This window comes from Theropithecus gelada, chromosome 1 (assembly GCF_003255815.1).
Source record: "Theropithecus gelada isolate Dixy chromosome 1, Tgel_1.0, whole genome shotgun sequence".
Taxonomy (NCBI): Eukaryota; Metazoa; Chordata; class Mammalia; order Primates; family Cercopithecidae; genus Theropithecus; species Theropithecus gelada.
Window position 1 is genome coordinate 116655109 of NC_037668.1, and position 26624 is coordinate 116681732.

At 39.0% G+C, this 26624-nt stretch overlaps 1 protein-coding gene across 4 annotated transcripts in view; it reads left to right on the forward strand.

The window, feature by feature from the left end:
* Positions 1-26624, forward strand: part of PKN2 (protein kinase N2) — a 168156-nt gene that overhangs the window by 70204 nt on the left and 71328 nt on the right. For 3 of the 4 annotated variants that reach the window (XM_025400723.1, XM_025400738.1, XM_025400733.1), the window contains exon 2: positions 7182-7482. The exons of the other annotated variant lie outside the window; for it this stretch is intronic. In XM_025400723.1, the coding sequence (XP_025256508.1) occupies positions 7182-7482 (301 nt within the window). The remainder of the gene's footprint in view (positions 1-7181; positions 7483-26624) is intronic. 4 annotated transcript variants of the gene reach the window in all.

Genomic DNA, 26624 nt, shown 5'->3' on the forward strand with positions numbered 1-26624 from the left:
AGCTATGCTGCCGGCGCAGGGTGAGTTTTAAGGGGTTGTTTTTAGCTCTGTCCACAGTCCACATGTCTGGTGCTTCAGCCGCTGCCATGATTGGTCCCAGGAGGTCGGAGGTTGGGTCCACCGGCTTGACGTGGGTGTAGTGGATCCACGACGCGATGCCTTCTACCTTTAGGGTGGTGGGTGTGGTTAGGAGTACCTGGAGTGGTCCTTTCCACCTGGATTCTAGGGTCTCTTGTCGGTGTCGCTTGACCAGGACCCAGTCTCCTGGCTGGTATGGATGGGGTGTCGGCGGGGGACCGGTCTCATATAGTTCCTTCAGCTTGGGCCAGATTTCTTGATGAATTTTCTGCAAGGCTTGTAGGGAAAATAAGAGTTCAGAGACATTTTCTGTTTCAGACTTGAGCAGATCATCTTTTAGGCTGGGAACTAAGGGTGGGGGTCTGCTATACATAATTTCATAAGGGGTAAGGCCCAGTCTGTAAGGGGTATTATGGGCCCGGAACAGAGCGTAGGGGAGAAGGACCACCCAATTAGCGCCAGTCTCCATAGTTAATTTAGTTAAGGTCTCTTTTAAGGTCCGATTCATTCTCTCTACCTGTCCTGAACTCTGGGGCCTGTAAGTGCAATGTAGTTTCCAATTTGCCCCAAGGATGGAAGCCAAATCCTGACTTACCTTAGCGACGAAGGCCGGCCCATTATCTGACCCTATCTGGATGGGGAAGCCATATCTGGGGAGGATATCTTCCAGGATTTTCTTTGCTACAACCTGAGCAGTTTCCTTCTTGGTAGGGAATGCTTCAGTCCACCCTGAAAAAGTATCTACAAAGACAAGTAAGTACCGATACCCGTATTTTCCTGGCTTTATCTCAGTAAAATCTACTTCCCAGTAGATACCGGGCCTGGTTCCCCTGAGCCTTGTTCCCGTTGCAGCCTGGGATTGGGGGTAGGCGTTGTTAAGCTGGCAGACTTTGCAACTTGTCACGATGTTGCTGGCCATCTCGGCTGTATGTCTGAATTTGAGTTTAGAGCGTCTGATCAGGTCTATCATCTGCCGAGCACCCAGGTGGGTGGTTCGGTGGATGTGTTCTAACACTTGTTGTCCTAATTTTTCTGGTAGGATGGTTTGGTCATTAGTATCAGTCCACCACCCATTCTGCATCTGTTTTAGGGGAAGCTTGTCAATCCACTGGAGATCTTGTTCTGAATAATCAGGGAAATATGGCAAGTCCTGGGGGCCCGGGTCAGGGAGCTGGAGTGCAAGGAGTTGGCTGGGAGCCTTCGCCACCTTTCTTGCAGTTTGGTCCGCCAGAAAGTTGCCTTGAGCAGTTGGAGTAGTTAATTTCTGATGCCCTGGGCAATGTACAATGGCTAACTTTTCTGGCCTCCATAGGGCTGTTAGCAGGACTAGGATTTCTTGCTTGTTCTTTATCTCTTTTCCTTCAGCCGTCAGTAACCCCCGCTCCCTGTAAATGGCCCCATGTATATGCGCCGTTGCAAAAGCATATCGGCTGTCTGTATATACCGTCAGCTTTTTCCCCGCCCCTAAGGTAAGAGCTTGGGTGAGCGCTATCAGTTCGGCCTTCTGGGCCAATGTCCGCGGGGGCAGGGGTTCCGCCCAGATTACCTCAGTCTCTGAAGTCACTGCCGCTCCAGCGTACCTCTGGCCCTGATGCATGAAGCTGCTCCCATCAGTGAACCAGACGAGGTCGGCGTCAGGAAGTGGGCGGTCCTGCAGGTCTTCTCGAACTCTGTGCACCTGAGCTAGTATCTCGGTGAAGTCGTGGAGTGGGGCGTCCAGGTCCGGGTTGGGCAGCAGCGAGGCAGGGTTTAAGGTCGTTGGGGGCAGGAATGTTATCCTGAGAGGATTTAGTAGTAGTCCTTGGTAGTGGGTGAGTCGGGCGTTACTCATCCATTGATTAGGTGGCTGTTTGAGTACACCTTCGATGGCATGTGGAGTAACGACCCGCAATTCTTGCCCCATGACAAGTTTATCAGCATCCTGCACCATCAGAGCCGTGGCTGAAATCATTCGGAGACAAGGGGGCCACCCGGCGGCCACTGGGTCTAACTTCTTTGACAGGTAGGCAACTGGCCTCCGCCAGGGGCCTAAGTTCTGAGTTATTACCGCCTTGGCGACACCTTTATTCTCGTCTACGTATAAATGGAAGGGCTTGGTAATATCAGGTAGTCCCAGTGCAGGCGCGGAGAGTAGGGCGGTTTTAATCTGTTGGAAAGCCGACTCGGCTTCGTCTGTCCACTTAAATGGCTGCTGCCCCCGTGTTGCCTGATATAAGGGTTTAGCCAGTTCCGCGAACCCAGGTATCCATAGTCTGCAAAACCCCGCCGACCCCAGGAATTCCCTCACTTGTCGGGTGGATTGCGGCCTGGGGATCTGCAGAACAGTTTGTTTCCGGGCGTCTGTTAACCAGCGCTGCCCTTCTTTAAGCAGGTACCCTAGATATGTTACCTCTGTCTTACAGATTTGAGCTTTCTTTGCCGAGGCTCGGTAGCCTAGATTTCCCAGAGCTTGTAAGAGACCCTTGGTCCCTTGGATGTAAGCTTCTTGGGTCTCAGCAGCAATCAGGAGGTCATCAACATACTGTAGTAAGGTTATTTCAGGGTGTTTGCGTCGGTACTCACCCAGGTCTTCATGGAGGGCCTCATCGAACAGGGTAGGAGAGTTTTTGAATCCTTGCGGCAGTCTGGTCCATGTCAGTTGGCCACTTATGCCCCTATCAGGGTCATTCCACTCGAAGGCGAAGAGCTTTTGGCTCTGAGGGGCTAAAGGCAAACTGAAGAAAGCATCTTTTAAATCTAAAACAGTGTACCATTGATGTTTAGGGTTTAGGGTACTCAGGAGGGTATATGGGTTAGGCACAGTTGGATGTATGTCCACAACCCTCTTATTGATTTCTCTTAAGTCTTGTACAGGTCTGTATTCTCCACTATTAGGTTTTCGTACCGGCAACAATGGAGTATTCCAGGGTGAGTGACATGAGCGAAGGACCCCTTGGTCAAGGAGCCGGCGGATATGCGGGGCAATTCCTTTCTTGGCCTCTAGGGGCATCAGGTATTGGCGTACCCGCACGGGGTCTGCCCCAGGTTTAAGTTCAACAAATAAAGCAGGACGGTGTTTTGCTAGTCCTAAGCCCCCCGTTTCCGCCCAAGCTTCTGGATATTGCTGGAGCCAGGTTGCTATGTCCTGGTCAGGGGCCGTTTGCTCCTGGTGGAGCCGGTACTCATCTTCTAGGGTTATAGTCAGGACGGACACGGGTTGATTGTGGGAGCTGGTCACGACGGGCCCCTCAGGGAGGAAATGGATCTGTGCTCCCATTTTAGTTAGCAGGTCTCTCCCTAATAGGGGACAGGGGCTCTCAGGGATGACCAGGAAAGAATGGGTTACATTCTTGGCTCCGAGGTTTACTGTTCTTTGTGTTGTCCATGGGTATTTCTTAACTCCTGTGGCCCCTTGTACCCATGAGGACTTGGAGGATAATTTTCCATTAGTTTTAACTAAGACTGAGTGCTGTGCTCCCGTATCGACCAAGAACTGGACCGGGGACCCCTCCACTTGCAAAGTTACCCTAGGTTCGGGGAGGGGATCCGAACCCCGTCTTCCCTAGTCTTCATCTTGAGTGACTAGTACGGGTGTAGACCTAGGGGGTCCCTGTCCTTGTTGTTTCTTTTTGGGGCAGTCTCTTACCCAGTGGCCAACCTCCTTGCAGTAGGCACATTGGTCTTTTCTCAGATTATCACGCCTGGGGGGCCGCCTGGGTTGGGTGTACTCTGGCTGTAGATGCTCTTTCTGTACCACTGCTGCCAGGACCTTGGTCATTTTTTCAGTGGCCTTAAATTGCCTTTCCTCTGGAGTATCTCTGTTATTGTAAACCTGCTGGGCTATCTGAAGGAGGTCCTGAATCCGCTTTCCTTCCAAGTCTTCTAATTTCTGGAGTTTTCTTTTAATATCTGGGGCTGCCTGGTTTACGAATGACATTACTACAGCTGCCTGACTTCCTGGAGCCTCTGGATCTATGGGGGTGTACTGTCTAAAAGCTTCCATTAATCTCTCTAAGTAGGTAGCTGGGCTCTCTGTCTTTCCCTGTACAATAGAATATACTTTGGCCAAATTAGTGGGCTTGCGAGCAGCTGCCCGGAGACCTGCCATTAGAGTCTGGCGATAAAGGTGTAGCCGTCCCCTACCTTCTGCCGTGTTGTAGTCCCACGCCGGCCTGGTCAGAGGAAAAGTCACGTTTATGAGGTCAGGGTTGGCAGTCGGTTGACCGTCGTCCCCCGGGACCAGCTTTCTGGCTTCTACCTGTATTCTCTCTCGCTCTTCCGTGGTAGGCAAGATTCGGAGGAGCTGCTGACAATCATCCCAAGTGGGCTGGTGGGTGAACATGACACTATCCAGTAAAGCCAGTAAATCTTTGGGGTTGTCTGAAAACCGAGCACTCTGAGTCTTCCAGTTATACAGATCACTGGTGGAGAATGGCCAGTACTGGAGCCTGGGGATTCCTGTGTCATCTGGGCGTCCTATTTCCCGAAGGGGTAAAGCCACCGTGGAGTCAGGCGGCTGGGGGGGCTAGTCCGCGAAGTGCGCCCTCGCGTCCGCCCCGCCGGCCCTTCAAAGTTACTTTCCCTATCAGCGGGCCCGTGAGTGCCGGCTGCCTCCCCTCCGCCTGCTCTCTCCCGCGACTCAGCCCAGGGGGTGGGTCCGGGTGCATCGGCCGCCTCCCGTCTGCCTGCTCCCTCCCGCGACTCAGCCCGAGGGGCCGGGGCCTGGGGCCCGGAGGGGTACGGAGGGGGTTCTGTGAACAGTGGGTCACCACTGTCAGGTAGAACAGGATGGGGGGGGGCAGTTGGTTGCTTGGATTTTAGTGGTCGAGCAACCAGTGCCTTACAGGGTTCAGAGGCTAATTGGAAAGGGGACAGCCAAGGAGGCGGGTTTTCAACAAGGTCCTGCCATATGAGGATGTATGGGATTTGATCTAAGTGGCCCGCATGCCCAGGTAGGAAAATCTTGGATTTTACCCTAGTAATGACAGCAAGCCGGAAGGTCCCTTCGGGTGGCCACCCCACATCAAAGGCAGGCCATTCGGAGCGACACAGAGTAATTAGCTTTCTTTTCCTGATTTCCATACCAAGATCATGGTCCCTTGCTCTAACTTCTTTGAAATTACTTGTAAGGAGAGATAGAGGAGTACTCTGGGTATTACCCATCCTGTAATGATTTGTAGTCCTTTCCTGTAAAGGAATGTGGGTTAGAATCCCTATAAAGGAAATTTGATCTGACTTATTAATGATAGCTAGTCGCAGGCGCGCTTCGGCAGCCCGGGAACCAGGGCAGTTCAGATCGCGAACGCGCGCCGGAAGCCAGGAGCCTGGGGACCGGGGCCAGAAGCGCGCGCCGGAAGCCGGGGTCAGAGTCAACTGTTGCCTGGATCGCGAACGCGCTCCGGCAACTCAGATCGCGAGCGCGCCCCGGCAGTCGGGGTCAGAGTCAGCTGCTGCCCGGATCGCGAACGCGCTCCGGCAGCTCAGATCGCCAGCGCGCCCCGGCAGTCAGGGTCAGAGTCAGCTGCTGCCCGGATCGTGAACGCGCTCGGGCAGCTCAGATCGCAATTTAGATCAGAAGAGAGCCAGGGGACGTCTCCCACCGGTCTCCACTGGCCGTCCTATAGCGCATCCGCCAGGACTGTGGCAGCTCCAGTTTCAGACCTCGCGAGTCACAGATTCAGATTTAGAACAGACACACAGACACAGACCGACAAACAGAGACGAGCCAGCTCACCTATCAGTAGATCGATCCTAGCAGATCCGTTGACCAGGGGTCTGGTGGGCTTGGGGAATCCCGGACGGGCCCCCAGATGTTATGCCCAGACTGTTCCCCAAAGAAGACCACCAGAGTCCAGAGTCAAAGCCAAGCGGCAAGGATCTTTACTACAAGTTCGAACCTGGTCCCTCCATTCCACAGTATACAAGAGGGCCCGGAACAATGCGAGCGTTTGTTTTTTATAGCCCGAAAGTTGCAGGGGAACAAAGAAATTCTTTTGGCTCCCGCGCTTTCAGTAACCTTGAACGGCTGTCCCCTTATCGGAGACTTTCCAGGTGGTGTTTGTACTGGGCTCAGGGAGTTTGAGAGATATATGGTGGTATGTGGTGGGATGAGAGGATGGGATGTGTTTGTACTAGGCTCAGGGAGTTTTGAGCCCAGGGCTGAGGAATGTGCCCAGCTCCTTTCACTATTTACTTACCACTTGTATTGTGTATTATAAATAATTAGAGAGTAAAGTATGGGGGGTGTATTTAGATTATATGCAAATGCTAAACCATTTTATATAAATGATTTGGGCATCTTTAGATTGTGGTGTATAGTGGGATCCTGGAACCAGCCTTCCACACATACCAAATGACAACTGTATAAATGGAGTTCTGAATATAGTTTTCCCAAGCCCTAGTACATTTAATTTTTTAACTAAAAAGTGGTCATAAGGATATCTATTTTGCCAGTATTATTTTTAAGAAGTTTCTTACAGAAGATAAAATTACTCACCTATTGAATTTTTTTATTTGTATAAATTTAAGGGATACAAGTGCAGTTTTGTTACATGAATATATTGTGTAGTGATGAAGTCTGGGCTTTTAGTGTTTACCTATAGAATTTAATAATACTTTTTATTTATTAAGTGACTACAGTGATCCAGTACTTGTATTTAGAACTTCATTTACAGCATTTGTGAATTATCACAATATCTCTAAAAGGTGGCCACTATTATTATTTAGATTTTGTAGACTATTAAAACTGAGTATTTGAAAAGTTAAGTAACTTGCCCAAGGTTCACAGTGTAGGGGCTGGGATCTTAACGTGGGTTCCTAAGATACCAAAATCCGCTATCTTTATACAGCCTTTGTGTGTAGATGTGTTGTGTTCACTTTATTTTAATATAAATCTATTTGTCAAGTAATGCTACTTAGTGAGTGGCCAGTGAGTTCTTGAATTTATTATTTTGTGTGGTTATAATAAAAGTCAATAAGTAGTTGGTCTGTTGCTTATTAAGGAGATAAATATAGTTAACTGTAATGTAATCAAGAAAGACTCCCTTAGGCTGAAAACACTGCATATTTACTGAGCAGCCAACTCTCCTAAACTCCCACATTTGTATGTTTATTTTTTTCTGTAGGGGGATTCCCGAAGTCTTCCGTTTTCTGAGAATGTGAGTGCTGTTCAAAAATTAGACTTTTCAGATACAGTGGTGCAACAGAAATTGGATGATATCAAGGATCGAATTAAGAGAGAAATAAGGAAAGAACTGAAAATCAAAGAAGGAGCTGAAAATCTGAGGAAAGTCACAACAGATAAAAAAAGTTTGGCTTATGTAGACAACATTTTGAAAAAATCAAATAAAAAATTAGAAGAACTTCATCACAAGCTACAGGAATTAAATGCACATATTGTTGTATCAGATCCAGAAGATATTACAGGTATAGTAGTGCTTTATTTGATGTTTATATGGTATATTTTAAAAAAATGTATCTTTTTAGAAAATACTTTTGGCACATGAATAGTTTTTAGCTTTTCTGAAAGTACACAGACTTTTCTCTTTTGGTTAAGGTCTTATTTATATTCTGTTCAGAAGGGCAGAAGTTGATAGGTATGGAAATTGAAATGTTTAGTTAGAATTTAATAACCCTAATGTATTCTCTCTTACTCTCTGTTGGTAGGACATTACTTAGAGTGAGTCTCCAGTATTAATGTTTCATATTGAGTCAATCACATGCTTTTACCTGATTCATCCTGTAATCAACAGCGCAAGTTTGCCAGCTGACTTAAAACTGTGTTCTTTGAACAAGAGATGGTTTTATTCTTTGCAGATATAATTAATCAGACCTATGGCCTTCATTCTTTGTGCTCTAAGCAACTGAATTAACAACTAAACTACTAGGCATAGTGTTCAAAAAGAAAAACACTATATGTGTTCACAAAGAAAAACAATAGAAAAAACTGTTACACGTTACTTTTATTTTCTTTAAGCATAGAAAATAAAAGGGAAAATATAACCTATGATTTCAATGTAAAAACATAATTTTTAAACAATAGAATTAATATTTATGTTGGAATATTTTTAATGGTACAGAAAGTAAAAATTAAAAAACCACCTCTTTCTTTCTTAGACCGTCTCCTTAAAGGTAACATTACTTTTTGTTGTATATCCTTCCAGATAAAAAAATTCTATGTTTGTGCCAGTATTCACCCATCAGTATGTATAGTTTTTCTTTAACTTTTTATACAAAAACTTATGTAAGATACATTTGGTCTTATCCTTGCAATAATTGCAAGGATATTTGCATTTGGTTCAAGGTCTCAAGACATTATCAATCTCTATAACTGTCAATTTTTTTATTTGCAAAGAAAAAGAGTATGAGAGTGTATAGAGTAATATAGCTATAGCATGGTAGAAAATTTAGAAGAACCTGTGTGATTAGCTAATAAATAATAGATGTAAGTAATTTTGATTTTGATTAAGAAAATACATAAATTTGGCTAAGAACCTTAAATATTTACCATCTCAAAAGTTGCAGAAAACGCTACTGATATTTAGTGTTCTTGTTAAAACTTGGTTTTCGACATCACTTTCAACATCTGGGATTTAGGGCTTTTATTAGGAGGCTCTCTATGTAGAGATTTCAACCTTGTAAGAATAATTGAAACTTTAAAATGAAAGAAGTAATAGGAAACCCAGCTTCTAATTTTAGATTGAAATAATCCCAAAGATGCAAATTAATTTTTTCAGAATCACCAATCTAGTTAAAAAGAACCCTTCAGCTCTTCATCTAGTATTCTTACACACTCAATAGTTATGTTATAAATGGAAATAATGTATTACGAAAATGCTGTTTTTAGTAATATTACATAAACTCAGAAATAGCCTGTTCCATGGAACTCTGCCAAACTCTAGGGTTTTTTTGGGTTTTTTTGTTTTGTTTTGTTTTTGCCTGTTACATCTTTAAGAGCAGTCTAAAATAAGAAACAGCACTGGAGCTTTAAACTCTGTTTATTTAGAGAAATTTTCCTCCTCACAGAATACTGATAACTATCTTGTGATTCACTGGAATATAGAAGAGTTTTATCAACACGAGGAGCCCATTTGGTTTCCCCATTCCTTTTGTAAAAGTTAACTTTACTGTGGCCGGGCACGGTGGCTCATGCCTGTAATCCTAGTACTTTGGGAAGCCAAGGCAGGCAGATCACTTGAGGCCAGGAGTTCAAGACTAGCCAGGCCAACATGGTGAAACCCTGTCTCTACTAAAAATGTAAAAATTAGTTGACGTGGTGGCGTGTGCCTGTAGTTCCAGCTACTCAGGAGGCTGAGGCCTGAAAATTGCTTGAACCCAGGAAGCAGAGGTTGTGTTGAGCCAAGATCGTGCCACTGCACTCTAGCCTGGGCAAGAGAGAGCAATTCTGTCTCAAAAAAAAAAAAAAAATTAAGTTTATTGAAGTATAAATTACATATGACAAAATGCACATATTTTAAGTACATGATTTAATGATTTTTAATAAATGTGTGTGTGCACCCAGCTAACCATCTCTACAATCGATCCAGAACATTTTCATCACTTCAGTGGTTCTCGTATATTCCTTCCCAGCTAAACCATGATCCCCAACCCTGGCCATAGGAACCCACTGATCCATCTTCTATCACTTTAGATTGAATTTGTCTCTTCTAGTGTTTTATATAAAGAAATTACCTCCTTTAAGTCCTGTCAAATTCCTGATCACCCTTAAAAACCAATTTTTAGGTATTATGATAAAACCTTCCATGACATTTTCTGCTCTATCTTCTCTGTGCTACTTTATCCATTCATTGTTGCATTGTAACGTATTTCTGTACGTGTTTATATCACTTACTAAACTGTCTTCTCCTTGAGGGAAGGGACATGTGTTCACTCATCTATTTTAAAGGCTTATTACAGAAACTGAAACATAGTAGGTGTTCACTTGTGAATATTATATCTCAAAATAGAAAAATACCCAGCAAATCCACATCTTATATTAGTCTTTAGAATTAGTATCAAAGCCTAATTATTATGACACTTGAAACATTAAATAACTTAGAAAACAAAGACTTAAGCCAGAAACTTATTATACTGACCATTTTTAATACTGACATTTCAGATAATTGGAGGGCAGATGATATATGAAATACAACTTTATACTGTGACTTCTTAATACTTCAGTTTGTTTAGACTTGATGAGTTCGTCAGATTTTTATTTTATTTTTAAAAATTCTGTTTGCAAATGGCACATTTACACAACTTGGTAATAAGTTATTTTTTTCTTTTTCCCATTTTACTAACTTAACAACATAAAAAGCAACAACCACAACATAGAGGATTAAAATTATGTCATTAATTTTAGGCCAGTTTGCCATAAAATTTTAGATGTTTTACCTTGCACACTAAGATAAACTTATTTTAGATTAGGTCTGGCAAGAAGATTCAAGGACATTGTACTTTGCTTTCAGTTCTGAAAGGTATGAGTGGATTTATAACAGAAGTGTTTGACTAATTCCTGTTGTCTTGTGGGTACATAAGCTTAGTAAGCAGAACAAATGACTTAAGGAAAGAGTGACAGAATTTAAATCTGCATTGTATAAGTCATTACTAAGTGGCAGGGGACTTGTTCTTTTTTTTTTTTTTTTTTTTTTGAGATGGAATCTCCCTCTGTCACTAGGCTGGAGTGCAGTGGTGCAATCTCGGCTCACTGCAACCTCCGCCTCCCGCATTCAAGTGATCCTCCTGCCTCAGCCTCCCAAGTAGCTGGTACTACAGGCTCCACGCCACCACCCCCAGCTAATTTTTGTATTTTTAGTAGAGGCAGGGTTTCATCATGTTGGCCAGGATAGTCTTGATCTCTTGACCTTGTGATTCGCCCACCTTGGCTTCCCAAAGTGCTGGGATTACAGGCGTGAGCCAACCCGCCCGGCCAGGGACTTGCTCTTAATTCACCTCTGTAATAATGATCTCTTTGACTCTTTAGTTTATTGTTTGTAAAATAAGGATTTTTATCAGGTGAACTTTTAAACTATAAAACTCTGAAATATTCCTTATTGTAAAGTCAAGGTCTGATTGTTTGAGAAAGTTATTTGTATAATAAATGTATTCATTCTTAATAGTAGTAGGAAATGAATTATTTATTTTCTCATCATGCCCATGATACTCTGAGCTTCTTGTTCATCTTCTATATACTTTAAAGATGATCATATGATTTTTGCCCATAAGATTATCCCCATAGGAGCAGAAAAATCATTTAAGAAAATTCAGCATTGTTTCATGATAAAAAATTTTGTGAACAAATTAGGTATAGAAGAAATGTTTCTCAACACAAGAAGGTCTATGTATGACAAGCCCACAATTAACATTGTACTTAATGGTGAAAAGCTGAAAGCTTTTCGTCTAAGATCAGGAACAAGATCAGGATGCCCACTCTCAACACTTCTTTTCAGCATAGTCTCTAATCCCTAGCTAGAGCACTTAGGCAAGAAAAAGAAATAAAAGATACACAAATAGGAAAGGAAGAATTGAAATTGTCTGTTTGTGAACAACACAATCTTACATATATGTATAAAATTCTAACACCATAAAGCTGTTAGATCTAATAAAGGAATTCAGTCAAGTTGCAGGATATAAAATCAGCAAACAAAAGTCAGTATCATTTCTATATACTAACTATATAATATCAGAACAAAATTAAAACAATCTCATTAATAGCATAAAACATACCTAGTAAATTTAACCAAGAATTGAAAGATCTCTGTATAGAAAACTATAAAACATTGATGAAAGAAATTGAAGATGGTACAAATAAATGGAAAAATCTCCTGTGTTCATGAATTGGAAGAATTAATATTGTTAAAATGTCCAGACTACCCAGTGTGATCTACAGATTCAAGGTAATTTGTATCAAAATCCCAACATCATTCTTCACAGAACTAGAAAAAAAAAATCCTAAAATTTGTATGGAATCAGAAAAGACTCTGCACCATCTTGAGCAAAAAGAACAAAACTAGAAACATCACATTACCAAATTGCAAAATATTACAAAGCTATAGTAATCCAAACAGCATGGTAATGACATAAAAAATGGACTCATTAACCAATGGAATAGAAAAGAGAGCCCAGAAATAAACCCATACAATTCAAGTCAATTGATTTTTGACAAATCTGCCGAGAACACATGGTGGGGACTAGAGAGTCTTCAATAAATGGTGTTGGGAAGACTGGATATCCACCTGCAGAAGAATGAAAATGGACCTTTATCTTACCCTTATACGTAATACCTTTATATCTTATACCTTTAAACCTTATACCTTTATACTTTATACCTTTATCTTACCTTATACATTTATAAGACTTAAATGTCAGTCATTAAACTATAAAACTGCTAGAAGAAAATATAGAGGGTAAACTCTTTGACATTGATCAAGGCGGTGATTTCTTGGATAAAAGCAGAGGCAACCAAAGCAAAAACAGATAAATGGGTTTGCATCAAACTGGATACTTCTGTACAGCAAAGGAAACAATTAACAGAGTGAAGAGACAACCCAAAGAATAGGAGAAAATATTTATAAATTGTATATTGGATAAGGGGTCAATAAGGAGCTCAGACTCCTGAATTCAAGGAAAAGAAATAATCTTATTTAAAAAATGGGCAAAGGACCTGAGTAGACATTTATCAAAAGAAGTCATACAAATGGCCAACAGATAATATGAAAAAATGATCAGTATCTCTAGCCATCAGAGAAATGCAGATTAAAACCACCATGAGAGACCACCTCATGCCTATTAGATTGGCTGTTGTCAAAAAAATGGAAGATAAATGTTGGCAAGGATATGGAGAAAAGGAAGCCTGGTGCATTGTTGGTGGTATTGTAAAATTAGTATGGCCACTTGGGAAGATAGTGTGGAGGTTTCTGAGAAAACTAAAAATAGGATTATTATATAATCCAGCAATTCCTCTTCTGGGTATATATTTAAAGAAATTGAAATCAGCATGTCGAAGAGATGTCTGCACTCCTATGTTCATTCCAGCATTATATAGCCAAGATATCCAAACAACTGAAGTGCCCATCAACAGACAAATGTATTTTTAAGACATGGTATATAAACACAGTACAATACTATTCAGCCTTAAAGATGTGGGAAATTCTGCCATTTGCAACATGAATGAACCTACAGGACCTTATGCTAAATGAAATAAACCAGACACAGAAAGACAAATAGCTAATGACCTCATTTATGTGTGAAATCTTAAAAGGATAAACTCATCAAAGTAGAAGAGAATGCTGATTACCAGAGGCTTGAGCTGGGGAGGGGGAGGATGGGTAAATGGGAAAGAGGAAGATGTTGGTCACAGGTTAAAAAGTTTTAGACAGGAGGAATAAGTTGTGATCTATTACACAGCATGGTGACTATAGTTAATAGCGATGTATACTTCAAAATAGCTAAAAAAAAGGTTGTTAAATCTCACTGCGAATAAATAAATATTTGAGGTAATAGATACCTTAGCCTAATTTGATCATTCTACAATGTATAAATGTAATGAAACATCACATTGTACTCCATAAATATTTAATTTGTTGATTAGAAATAAAAATAGTTTAAAGGGGTATTGTTGTCATCCTATGTGGAAATTAGAGTGATGGTTAGCTGAGGCTAAATGTACCTTATGAAAAAAGATTACTCATCTCTGTAAAATGGAGTGGTAATCTAAGCCTTAGTTAGAACCTGACACTCATTTGGGAAAGAGCCAGTTTCCTGAATCTTGGTTTCTTTAAGTATATAATCACTGAAGAAGACTATAAGAACATTTTTTTATATTTTATTAAGTATAGATAATAATTTGGGTAGTGTATAGTCTCTGTTTTCATCTCAGTTTTCTTGTGCCATTCTTATATTTTCAAACTCCACCAAGCTTAGATTGGTTTCTACTTATTAATTTGGTGAATGTTTTCTTTAATATTTAAAATATTCAGAAGGGAAATACTAATTTAGTAATATAATATACCTAATATTATATTGGGATTTTGTGGGGTTAATCTTAGCAAATTCTTCTAAATTCCTAAAATATATCTGTATTGAGGGAACTTTGTTTATGACTAAAGACCAGTTTATGGTCTTGGATGAATAGAAATGAAGATTTAATTTTCTTTTTATCTGTTGCCCTGCCCACTTCAATAGTGTGATCATTAGTAAGTTGCTCTTTTCAACTCCTGGATTTGTTTCCTCATCTTTAAAATCATGAGATTAAATGTATAGATTCCCTAATACTTGAATTCTTTTTATGATGTATTTTCTAAAACAGTTAATATGTAGTAAAATTGTATATATATTTTTAGTATACCTTTCCATGAATTTTAAGATAAATTCATCTAACTGCCACACATTCAGAAAAAGGAATACTTCCAATGCCCTATAAATCTCCCTCGTATTCTTTCTTTGTAGTCACACCCTTCCTCACCTCTGTATGCCCTGACAACCACTGATCTGTTCTGTCACTATAGTTCTCTTTTGAAGAATGTCATGTACATAGAATTATAAAGTACATAAGTTTCTGAGACTTCTTTCCCTCCGCATATTGCCTTTGAGACTCCTTCAAGTTGTTGTGTGTATCAGTAGTTCATTTTTTTTTTATTCCTGAGCAATAGTTGATTGTATAAATGTATTATAATTTATCCATTCACAAAGAACATTAGGGTGGTTTTCCAATTTTTGGCAATTATCAGTAAAGCTGCTATAAATATTCATGTGCAGGTTTTTGTGTGAATAAAGTTTTTGGTTCACTGTAGTAAATACTGAAGAGTAGGATTGCTGAGTCATGTGGAAGCATATGTTTAACATTATAAGAAGATGGCTGGGCACAGTGGCTCATGTCTAAAATCTCAGCACTTTGGGAGGTGGAGGTGGGGGAATCATTTGAGCTCAGGAGTTTGAGACCAGTCTGGGCAACATAGTGAGACTTCATCTCCACGAAAAATTTAAAAATTAGCCAGGTATGGTGGTGTGCACCTGTAATCCCAGCTACTTGGGAGGCTGAGGTGGGAGGATTACTTGAGCCTGAGAGTTTGAGGCTACATTGAGCCATGATCGTGCCACTGCACTCCAGCCTGGGCAACAGAGCAAGACCTGGTCTTTAAAAAGAAAGAAATAAACTGCCAAATATATTCTAGAGTAGTGATATTTTTCATTCCCACCATCAGTGAATGAGAGTTCCAGTTGTTCCACATTCTCTCCAGCACTTGGTATTGTTCATATATTTTTAAACCAGTCTAACAAGTATGTAGTAGTTAATACACATTATCGTCATAGAGGAAATTAAGAAAAATAGAGCAGCACCATCTTAAGGAGAATTTATGAAAGAACAGTGCATGCCCTAGGTACAGAGTTATATGCAGAATGAAGAAGTCTCCTCTAATGATAGGTGCAGTTTTCAAACATTAAGATATTGCAGATAGAGGCAGTTCTGTAATTTTTATACCTAGGTTGCTTGTTTTACCTTAAAAAATTATTCTAACTCAATCACATGAACCCAGGAGGCGGAGGTTGCAGTGAGCCCAGATTGAGCCCTTGCACTCCAGCCCAGGCGACAGTACGAGACTCCGTCTCAAAAAAAAAAAAAAAATTCTAACTCACAGTGTTACCCTTGCCTATTTTTGTAACATATTAAGAAAGCTTAAACCAGAGGTTGTATTAGTTATAAAATATTTAACCAAAATTAGTTCAGTTGGTGATATATGACAAGGGTTATCTCAAGTATATAAAATAGCCAATTAAGCCTCCTTTAATAATTGAGCATTCATTACAACCTGAGCAGGTTCCAGATGGCTATAAAAGGTAAAGTATCTTTCTTTAAATAAGAAAGTTGGACTTTAGGAGATGTATAAAGTTAATGTAATGGTAACACATGGCAAGATTCTGGAGCAGTTTATTTTTAAGATAGTAACTTAGAGACTTACAGGAGAAAGTATGTTAAGAATATAGATAAATAGTAAGCTAGTGATTTTGTATAATATTGACCTTATTAATTTAGATTTGGCTAAGTTTATTTCAACTATTAATATCTTTCCCTTTAATTGTTTAATGCAGTAAACAGTGTTTCATAAGCAGACATCCTGGCTATACAAGTACCACTTTATGAATAATGGACATAGAGAGCCAGCTTGCTATAAAATAAAGACTAAAGGTTATATTATCTGAGATGTCATCCGGCTGCACTATTAAATGGTTGTGTGGTGTATACCACTTGGAACCTGTCGAGACCTTGGTTTTCTCATTTGTAGAATAAGAGGGACAGACAATATGTACCCTCTCTAGGGTGTTTTGTGAACGCAGTATTTTGATAGCTTGAGGAAAAGCATGAGACATCCAAGGCCATCTAAGTCTGAACATGAAACCCCATTTGGATGTAAAATAAAGTCGGAGGAGGCTTTCCTGGATCTGGGAAGGAAAGACTCAAGAATTCAACCATATTCCTAATCTCCAAGACAATCAAGGAATCAGGGTAAGGCTAGACCTTAAGTAGTCAGAAGTCCTCTAAGACGGATCAGGATTGCTCCTGTGTTCTAGAACTCTGTTTCATCTTGTAAGCCAACTGCTCAGTTGTGGTTTTAAAGAAATACGAAAAGCACCAGAAACAGCAATCTATTGCTCTACACATTTTGGGGGAATCTAACAAATTCAGTATGTACTCGTTATTCTGGCATTGGGAAATCTTATCCTTAAGGAAATTTTAATCATATCCTGTTTTCTGGTGACTTCCAAAGCTGTATCTCCAGCTAGGCTGTGTTTTCTGGGCTTCATCTGATAGTTTATAGCCGCCCTTTTGGATTATTACCTGGATGTCATGTTGGCTTTGCCTCTCATGATGTCTAAAATTGAACTCTTCCTTTCTTGGACCGCTATCTCTGAATCTTTCTCTGTGTTTTCTGCCCTGTTAGTGGCATGACCCAGTAATCTATAACTAAAACCTGACTTTTTAAAACCTTTTTCCCCACCTTCAACCTTCATTGTAAGTTTGTAAGTCGCCAAACCTTATAGATTCTACCTCTGATAACAGGACTGAAATCTGTATCTCCTCTCCATCTTTATTGCCACAGAGTACAAATTCAGTATTTCTTTAATTCAACATAAACACTACTGTCAGCATTTTTTAAAATCTAGAATTCAGATTCAGTCCTGTTAGTTACTTGATTTAAACTTTTCAGTGGATCTTCATTTGCTACAGAATACAGTACAAATTTGCAGCATGGTAGAGATGCCTTTCAAATGGTCTGGCATCTGCCTCTATTATTTCAGCGTTTTCTGCTACTAATCCCAGCTCTAATTTTTTTCTCCTATCCCTATGTTTTCTCTTTTTTACCTCTTTTTTTTACCTCTCTATACTTATGCACATGTGTGTGTGTAGATTAGCAGAATCTAGGTAATGGGTATATGGGTGCTCACTGTAAAATTCAACTTTGCAGTATGTTTGAAAATGTTCATATATACACACATATACTCTGGTATGTATAGACACACACATATACATACAGGTACATACAAAGTGTCCCTTTTATATATACATACGTTATATTTTTACACACATATGCATAAACACACACACACACACACCTGACTCTAACCTCTTTGAGAAGAGGAATTTTGCCACCTGTACACAGGGTTGTCCTTTGCATAATACTTGGCAACATATGATATAACTAGTTCCCTGTATTAAGTTCCCTCTGTCCAAAATAACTTGCATAGATTGTCAACTAGATTCTTCAATGGCAAAACCTTTCTATACTATACAATAAACTTAGAATACTTACATGCTGTTGTTGGCCATGTTCTGTTTATATCGTTTTAGCTTCAATTCCACAAATTAGATCTAAACATTATTGTTCTATATAGTCATTGTTGATTTATAGTTACCCACGTGCTGACCATTTTCTTTGTTCATGCTTCTCAGACATACCTTCTAGAATGATCTTTTCTTGTGCTTCCTAAAGTACAGTAGATACTTTAGAAAGACGATATCCCCTTTATATACAATTCTAAGTTGACATTTATTTTCTTTCAACACTTAGAAACTATTATTTCGTGGTTGTCTGGATTCTACTCTTGTTGAGGAAACAGCTGCCAGTCTCATGTTTGAAGCCATGTAGATCATCTAGTTTCTATTAAGATATGCTTTGTCTTCAGTGTTCTAGACTTAAAGTATAATGGCATAGATTTCATTTCATTTGATTTGCTTGGGATTTGTTGGGTTTCCTAAATCTGAGATTTATGTATTTCATCAATTTATGGGAAATTGTTAGCCTCTGTCCCTTTGATTGTCATACCTCCTGTTTTCCTTCTACGTAGTTTTTCAGGAACTTTAGATACATATTAATTTCTTCAAATCTATCTCCATTTCTCTAATAGTTTCTTCACCTGTATCAAACTTGCTCTTTATCAAATATTGTGTTTCTAATTTTGTTATTACATATTTTTTTAATGCTAGAGGTTCTATTTTGTTAATCTTGGTAATTTTGATAGTCTCTTGTCCCAGTTGATACCCCTTGCATTTAGCTTTACATATTTAACATACTTATTTCACAGTCTCTATAGGATAAATACAATAAGTGAAATCTTTACAAGGCTAATCCTGTAATTTTTTTCTCATGGTGAATTGTTTTCTGATTGAGATTTGTGATTTGTAATTATGTGCTGGAACTGTCTGTGTTATAATTTGGTGGAATGCAGATTTGCTATATTTTTTTAAAATTTGCCAGTTTTTTATTTATTTTGTTGCCACATAATTGAACACCTACATATTTAGAATTGATGCATATTTCTGGTGAATTGAACCTTCTATTATAATGAAATGACTTATCTGTAATCTTTCTGTCTTGAAGTATTTTTTGCCTTAAAGTATCTTTTGTCTGTTATCAATACAGGTTGTGGGTTGAGGTTAGTGATTGTGTGGAATACCTTTCTTCCATTTCCTTACTTTCAGCTTTTCTGTATCATGTTTTAGATATGTTTCTTAAAATAGCATATAGTTGGATTTATTTTATTCATTTGTTTTTACCTAATCTAATAATCTCTTTTACCTGGATCATTTAGCCTATTTAAATGATTGCTGTTACATTTGGGTTTATATTTAGTATCTTATTTTGTGCCTTTAATGTTTCTTTTTCTTTCTTTTCTTGCCATTTTCAGACTATTTTTTAAGAATCAATTATTAAAAGTTTGATTGTTTTGGAAATTGATTCATTTAGATAGTACATCATGCATACTTGTCAAAGGCAGTAGTCTGATTGCTGTTTTTATCTCTTGGACAATTCGAAGGCTTTAGAATGCTTTTATTTACTTATACCCTAGCTTATATTTTACTGTCTTACTAGGTTGGTGCAAAATTAATTGCAGTTTTTGCCATTGTAATTCTATTTTTTAAAAACCCCCTCATGACTTTTTTTATTGGTTTATATGGTGGTCCTTTAAAATAACTCACATCTAAGCCACTTTATCTGTTCTTTGTTATTTCTTTTTTGACCTACCAATTAGAATCACTTTTCTTCTTCCCAGAGTACATCCTTTAGCATTTTTAAATTTTTAATGAGTCTGTGAAAAACTGTTTTCATCTTTCTCTGATAATATTTTTATTTTGTCTTCACTGTTGAAAGATATTTTCATTGGATATATACAACCTTTATTAGTTCATTCTGACACTACTGTAAAGAAATACCCAAGACTGGGTAATTTATGAAGAGCTTTAATTGGCTTATGGTTGCACAGGCTGTACAGGAAGCATGATGCTGGCATCTGCTAGGCTTCTGGGGAGGCCTCAGAAAACTTTCAATCATGGTGGAAGGCGAAAGGGAAGCAAACACGTCTTACATGGTCAGAGCAGGAGCAAGAGAGAGAGTGGGAGGAGCTATACACTTTTAAAAAACCAGATCTCACTATCGTGAGAACAGCACCAAGGGGATGGTGCTAAACCACTCATTAAAGACCCACACCCATGATCCAGTCATCTCCCACAAGGCCCCACGTTCAATATTGGGGATCCCAGTTTGACATGAGATTGGGGCAGGGACACAGATCCAAACCATATCACAGTCTAAGGAGGTAGTTGTATCCTTTAACATAAAGAAGCTGTCATTTCACCTTCTTCCACCTTTCAGTGTTGTTGCTGAAAACTGCCATAAATTTAACTGTAATTCCTTTGAAGGAACCCTTTCTCTGACTGCTGTGAACACTTTGTCTTTGATGTTCTGAAGTTTCACTGTGATATATCCAAGTATGAACTTTTTTTCCCCTATATGTTTGTGCTTGGGGTTGATTGGGTATCCTGAATCTGTGGATTGGCATTTTTATTAGTTCTTAAAAGGTGATAGTCATTATCTCTTTATATATTGTCTTCAAGTCACTATTTTTCTTCTGAAGCACCATAAGATATATTGGAGCTTTTTTTTTTTCCTCTGTGTCTCTTTATGTCTCATTTTTCCTTTCTTTCTCTTTTTAAAAAACTTAGCTATTTTTCAGTATTAATCTGCTATTTTTCTGTGTCTGGTCTGCTGTTAAACTCAGTCATTAAAGTAGCTAAGAACACAGCACTCAAGATGCTTGTAGTCTCAGAGGAAAAACAGATGTGAAAACAGATTATAATACTGTGTAGTACACATTTCAATGGAGGGACGAAAGTATACTTTGAAGATATATTAGACTGGAGAATGGTTAGGGAAGGTTTTCTGGAGAAAGTAATGCCTAAACTAACAATAGTATTGAAGAAAGCAATTGCATTTTATTAGAAAGGTTTTGAACACAGAATTTGACAAGGAAAAATAGTAGTGGAGAATTAGCTTGGAGCTAGATAGCATAAGACCTTTAATGCCTAACCGTGAAGTTGGGACTGTATTTGGTAGACATGGCTATTAAAAATATTTTAGTGGAGGAATTAATCTTGTCTACTTTCCATCTTAAAGCACAACAATTTATATTGTCTAAATGTGTGTAAAGGTGTGACTTTATGGGCTTATCTCCAGTGCATTGTCTACTGTAACTTATACATGCCTAAAATCTCTTTGATCTAATATGTAAACATTAAAGCAAGTTTATTGAATTTGTATAACATACATTTTGAATTGTATAATGTTTAGAAGGTTAGAAGCATGCATAATTTCTTATAATACCCCCGAGAAAACTTTTTCAGTAATATTAGCAATATATGTAGCAAATGGAAATTTGTTTTTTGTTGTAATCATGGGGTTTAGTTTCTTTAGCCAGCAAAGTATGTATTTAAGAGCAGATTCACCTCTTTTTAAATGTAAAGGCAGTTGTTAAGAGTAGAAAAATGATAACCATTTTATAAAGTTTTTAATTTTTTTTTTTGAATGGTGAGAGTATTAATGGGAAGTAGGAAGTTCTAATTATCCTTGTTTTAAAATATGTTTCACTATGAGAAGAAGAGTTTAAGAAATATACTGGCAACTGTATGTTTTATCATGCTCAAATTTACTATAAAGTACAAGAAAGAAAATTGGAGAGAAGAAAGGTAGTGTGTAGGAAAGCAGGTTCAAGGGGAAAATAGATGAAATCCAAGGGTGAGGACAGTGTTTCTCTGATTTCTAAATGGGAAAAATAGTGAACTTTATAAAGTTTACTTCATATAAGACATATTTAAGGTTAAATTTCTGCCTTGGTGTACACTTTTGTGACCTTTGCAAATAAATTCTCTAAGTTTCAGATTTTTTATTTTTTTATTTTTTTATTTTTTTGAGACGGAGTCTTGCTCTGTCATCCAGGCTGGAGTGCAGTGGCGCGATCTCCGCTCACTGCAAGCTCCGCCTCCCGGGTTCACGCCATTCTCCCGCCTCAGCCTCCAAGTAGCTGGGTCTACAGGCGCCCGCCACCACGCCCGGCTAATTTTTTTTTTTGTATTTTTAGTAGAGACGGGGTTTCACCGTGTTAGCCAGGATGGTCTCGATCTCCTGACCTCATGATCCGCCCGTCTCGGCCTCCCAAAGTGCTGGGATTACAGGCGTGACCCACCTCGCCCGACTCAGATTTTTTTATTTGTGAAATGAAGTTATATTGCAAACCTTTATGAGTTCTTGGGAAGATTAAATGAGCAGAAATACTGGCTACTTAGCTGAGCCCTGACTTGTAATATTACTGAGCCCTTATTGCATTTTAAGCGTCAACCTAAGCACTATATAGGCTTTGTTTTTACAGTAATCCTCAATTTGTGGCTAAGGAAACTGTAGCACAGAGATGTTAAGTAAGTATATAATCAAGACCATACCAATGAGTAGCAACCACAGGATTTTAACCCAGGCATTCTGACCTCAGAGCCCTGGTTCTTAACCATTTTCTCATTTCTTATATTCCTGTAATCATTATTAAAACTGAGGATATACTTTTCCTTAAGAACAGTGTTATGTAGTATTTTTACAAATTCACAGACTATCAGATCAATGGATATATCTTTTTTTTTTTTGAGACGGAGTCTTGCTCTGTCACCAGGCTGGAGTGCAGTGGCACAATCTCGGCTAACAGTAACCTCTGCCTCCTGGGTTCAAGCGATTTGCCTGCTCAGCTTCCTGAATAGCCGGGACTACAGACGTGCACCACCATGCCCACCTAATTTTTGTATTTTTAGTGGAGACGGGTTTTCAGCATGGATGGTCTTGATCTCTTGACCTCGTGATCCACCTGCCTTGGCCTCCCAAAGTGCTGGGATTACAGACATAAACCACCGTGCCCAGCCGAATATTTCAATATCTTAGTACAACCTGCTGTAATGTTTAAGAGTCTATTATATAGTATCTCTAACAAATTGTAATCTGTCTTTTGTATAAGTGCTTCCAGAGACGAGACTTTATTACATTTTAAGACAAGCCATTTTATTGTTAGATAACCCAAAACATAAGGAATTTATGTTGTGACAAAAATTTTGCCCTTACTACCTTTTTACTCATTGGTTCTAATTCTCTGTCTTGTGGGGAAATAGTAAGTGGACAGCTTTCATAGACAAATATTTAAATGTTTAGACAGGAATCATTTTTCCTTCTCATCCTAGGCTAAACACACCATCAACTGTTTTACAGACAACACATTTTCATACTCAACTAAGGGCCTTCTATTCTGAATGCATTCCAGTTCTGTAAAAAAATGTGCTTACTATAAGCTATCTTTATATACCAAATTCTGTGTAATTTACACTTCTTACAAGATTCTGATATCATTTATACAAAAAGAAGAAAATTAAAATGTTCCCAGATCTGTTCAGTCATTGTTATAATGTGTAGTTCATTTATGGATTCAACAGAGATACTCTTTCTACGGTGGGTACTGCTGATTAATATTTATTGCATATTTACTATGTACCACACCTGTTTCTAAGCTCTGTACATATAATTTATTTAATCTTCACTATAATCTTGTGAGGTACATGCTGTTTTCACTATTTAACACATGAAGAAAATAAGGCACAGAACTGTGAAGTACCTTACCCTATATTACATGGTTTGTACTGAATCTCAGTATCAAAACTGAGACTCAAACCTGGGCAGTCTTAACCACTATACTAGATATATACTAAGTTGCTCTTTTGTGATTTGATTTGAAAACTTACCTACATTTTATATCAGTTTTTTTGGGCAGCCCATTTGTAATTTGGGGACTTCAGTTAGAACAGAACCTTTTCTGAATTAATTGTGTGGCTTTGCCTGTTTCCTGATGTATAAAGTATGGATAATATCTGTCTCAAAAGGTTATTCTAAGGATTTATATGCACACATACACATGTTCGGGCAGATATCGTTAAAGCACTATTATTTTACATCCTAGCTTAGTATCTCTATTATTTATTTATTTATTTATCTATTTATTTTAGAAACAGCATCTGACTTGGTTGCCCAGGCTGGTCTCAGACTCCTGGCCTTAAGTGATTCTGCTGCCTCAGCCTTAATATCTATATTTTTATATTAATAAATTATAATTGCATGTGTTTGAATTAGTGATTTTTTAAAGGGAATATAAAACTTAATATGAAATACATTCATTAAAATGGTTAGTCACACCATCTTATATTGTAGAGGAGTGAAGGGAACCTTCAAGCACAAAGGTAAAGTAACTTGGAGCTTAGGCAGTTTTCCAGTGATGACCAAGTTACTTATCACCTAGAACAGGGTAGTACCCTAGTCTTCTAGCTTTTTTAGAAGTAAAGGGACCTAGTGTGGATAAAAATACAAATACTAAACTTAAAATATGAAGAATTTTGATTGAAGGTAAGTGTTCCAACCGGCCGGGCGCATACCTGTAATCCCAGCACTTTGGGAGGCTGAGGCAGGTGGATTATGAGGTCAGGAGTTCAAGACCAGCCTGGCCAAGATGGTGAAACCCTGTCTCTACTAAAAATACAAAAAATTAGCCGGGCATGGTGGCAGGCGCCTGTAATACTAGCTACTCGAGAGGCTGAGGCAGAGAATTGCTTGCATCCAGGAGGCGGAGGTTGCAGTGAGCCGAGATCACACCACTGCACTACAACCTGGGCGACAGAGTGAGACTGTCTCAAAAAAAAAAAAAAAGAAGTGTTTCAATAATAATGGATTATCCAGAATAAGATGGTTCTTTTTGAAGTTTTATTTGTTTTTGCAAAATGAAAATTATTTACTTGGAAAATTATAATTTTCAAAATCTGCAGGCATTGATTTTTTATGCATTAATAGTTCCCATTTTTATTTTATTCTAGGACAAATTTATTTCCATGAAGCTCATCTTTAAATGGCACATGTTTTGAATTTTTAGGGACTTTACTAACACAGAGATTTTGAAAATATTCCCATTCCTAAAATCATAGAAATCTGTAAAGCAACATATTATGCTTTTTTTTTAACTTTTATTTTAAGCTTAAGGGTACCCGTGAAGATTTGTTATATAAGTAAACTTGTGTCTTGGGGGTTTATTATACAGATTATTTTGTCACTCAGATATTAAGCCTAGTACTCAATAGTTGTTTTTCATGTTCCTCTCCCTCCTCCCACCCTCCACACTCCAATAGGCCTCAGTGTCTGTTATTCTCCTCTATGTGTCCATGTGTTCTCATCATTTAGCTCCCACTTATAAGAAAGAACATGTGGTATTTGGTTTTGTGTTCCTGCATTAGTTTGCTAAGGATAATGGCCTCTAGCTCCATCCATGTTCCTGCAGAGGACATGATCTCTCTCTCTCTCTCTTTTTTTAATGGCTATATAGTAGTCCATGGTGTGTGTGTGTGTGTGTGTGTGTGTGTGTGTATACACACACACATTTTCTTTATTCAGTCTGTTATTGCTGGGCATTTAGGTTGATTCCATGTCTTTGCTACAATGAATATACACATGTATGTGTCCTTAGGATAGAACCATTTATATTGCTTTGGGTATATACCCACTAACGGGATTGCTAGATCGAATGGTATTTCTGTCTTTTGGTCTTTGCAGAATCTCCACACTGTCTTCCACAATAGTTGAACTAACTTACACTCCCACAAACAGTGTATAAGCATTGCTTTTTCTCTGCATCCTCACTAGCCTCTGTAATTTTTTGACTTTTTAATAATAGCCATTCTGAGCCGGGTGCAGTGGCTCACGTCTGTAATCCCAGCACTTTGGGAGGCCGTGGCAGGCAGATCACGAGGTCAGGAGTTCGAGAGCAGCCTGACCAACATGGTGAAACCCCGCCTATACTAAAAATACAAAAATAAGCCCGACATGATGGCGTACGCCTGTAATCCCAGTTACTCAGGAGGCTGAGGCAGAAGAATGGCTTGAACCTGGGAGGCAGAGGTTGCAGTGAGCCAAGATGGCGCCACTGCACTCCAGCCTGAGTGACAGAGCAAGACTGCGTCTCAAAAAAAGAAAACAAAAAAAGCCATTCTGACTGGTGTGAGATAGTATCTCATTGTGATTTTGATTTGCATTTCTCTAATGATCAGTGATGTTGCGCTTTTTTTAATGTGCGTGTTGGCCACATGTATGTCTTTTCAAAAGTATCTGTTCATATCCTTTGTCCACTTTTCAGTGTGGTTATTTTTTCCTTGTTAAGTTCATCATGGATGCTGATGTTAGACCTTTGTCAAATGTGTAGTTTGTGCAAATATTTTTTCTCCCATTCTGTAGGTTGTCTGTTTACTCTGTTGATAGTTTCTTTTGCTGTTTAGAACCTCTTTAATTTAATTAGATCCCGTTTGTCAATTTTTGCTTTTGTTGCAATTGCTTCAGAGAATATTATGAACACCTCTATGCATATAAACTAGAAAATCTAGAAGAAATGGATGAATTCCTGGACACATACACCCTCCCAAGACTGAGCCAGGAAGAAATAGAACCCTTGAACCGACTAAAAACAAGTTCCAAAACTGAATAACCTACCCACCAAAAAAGCCCAGAACCAGATGGATTCATAAACAAATTCTACCAGATGTGCAAATAAGAGCTGGTACCATTTCACAGAAACTATCCAAGAAAATTGAGAAGGGACTCCTCCCTAACTTATTCTGCGAAGTTTTGTTTTTGTTTTTTAAATAGAAGCAACACAGTATCCTTTATGAGAGGCTATGG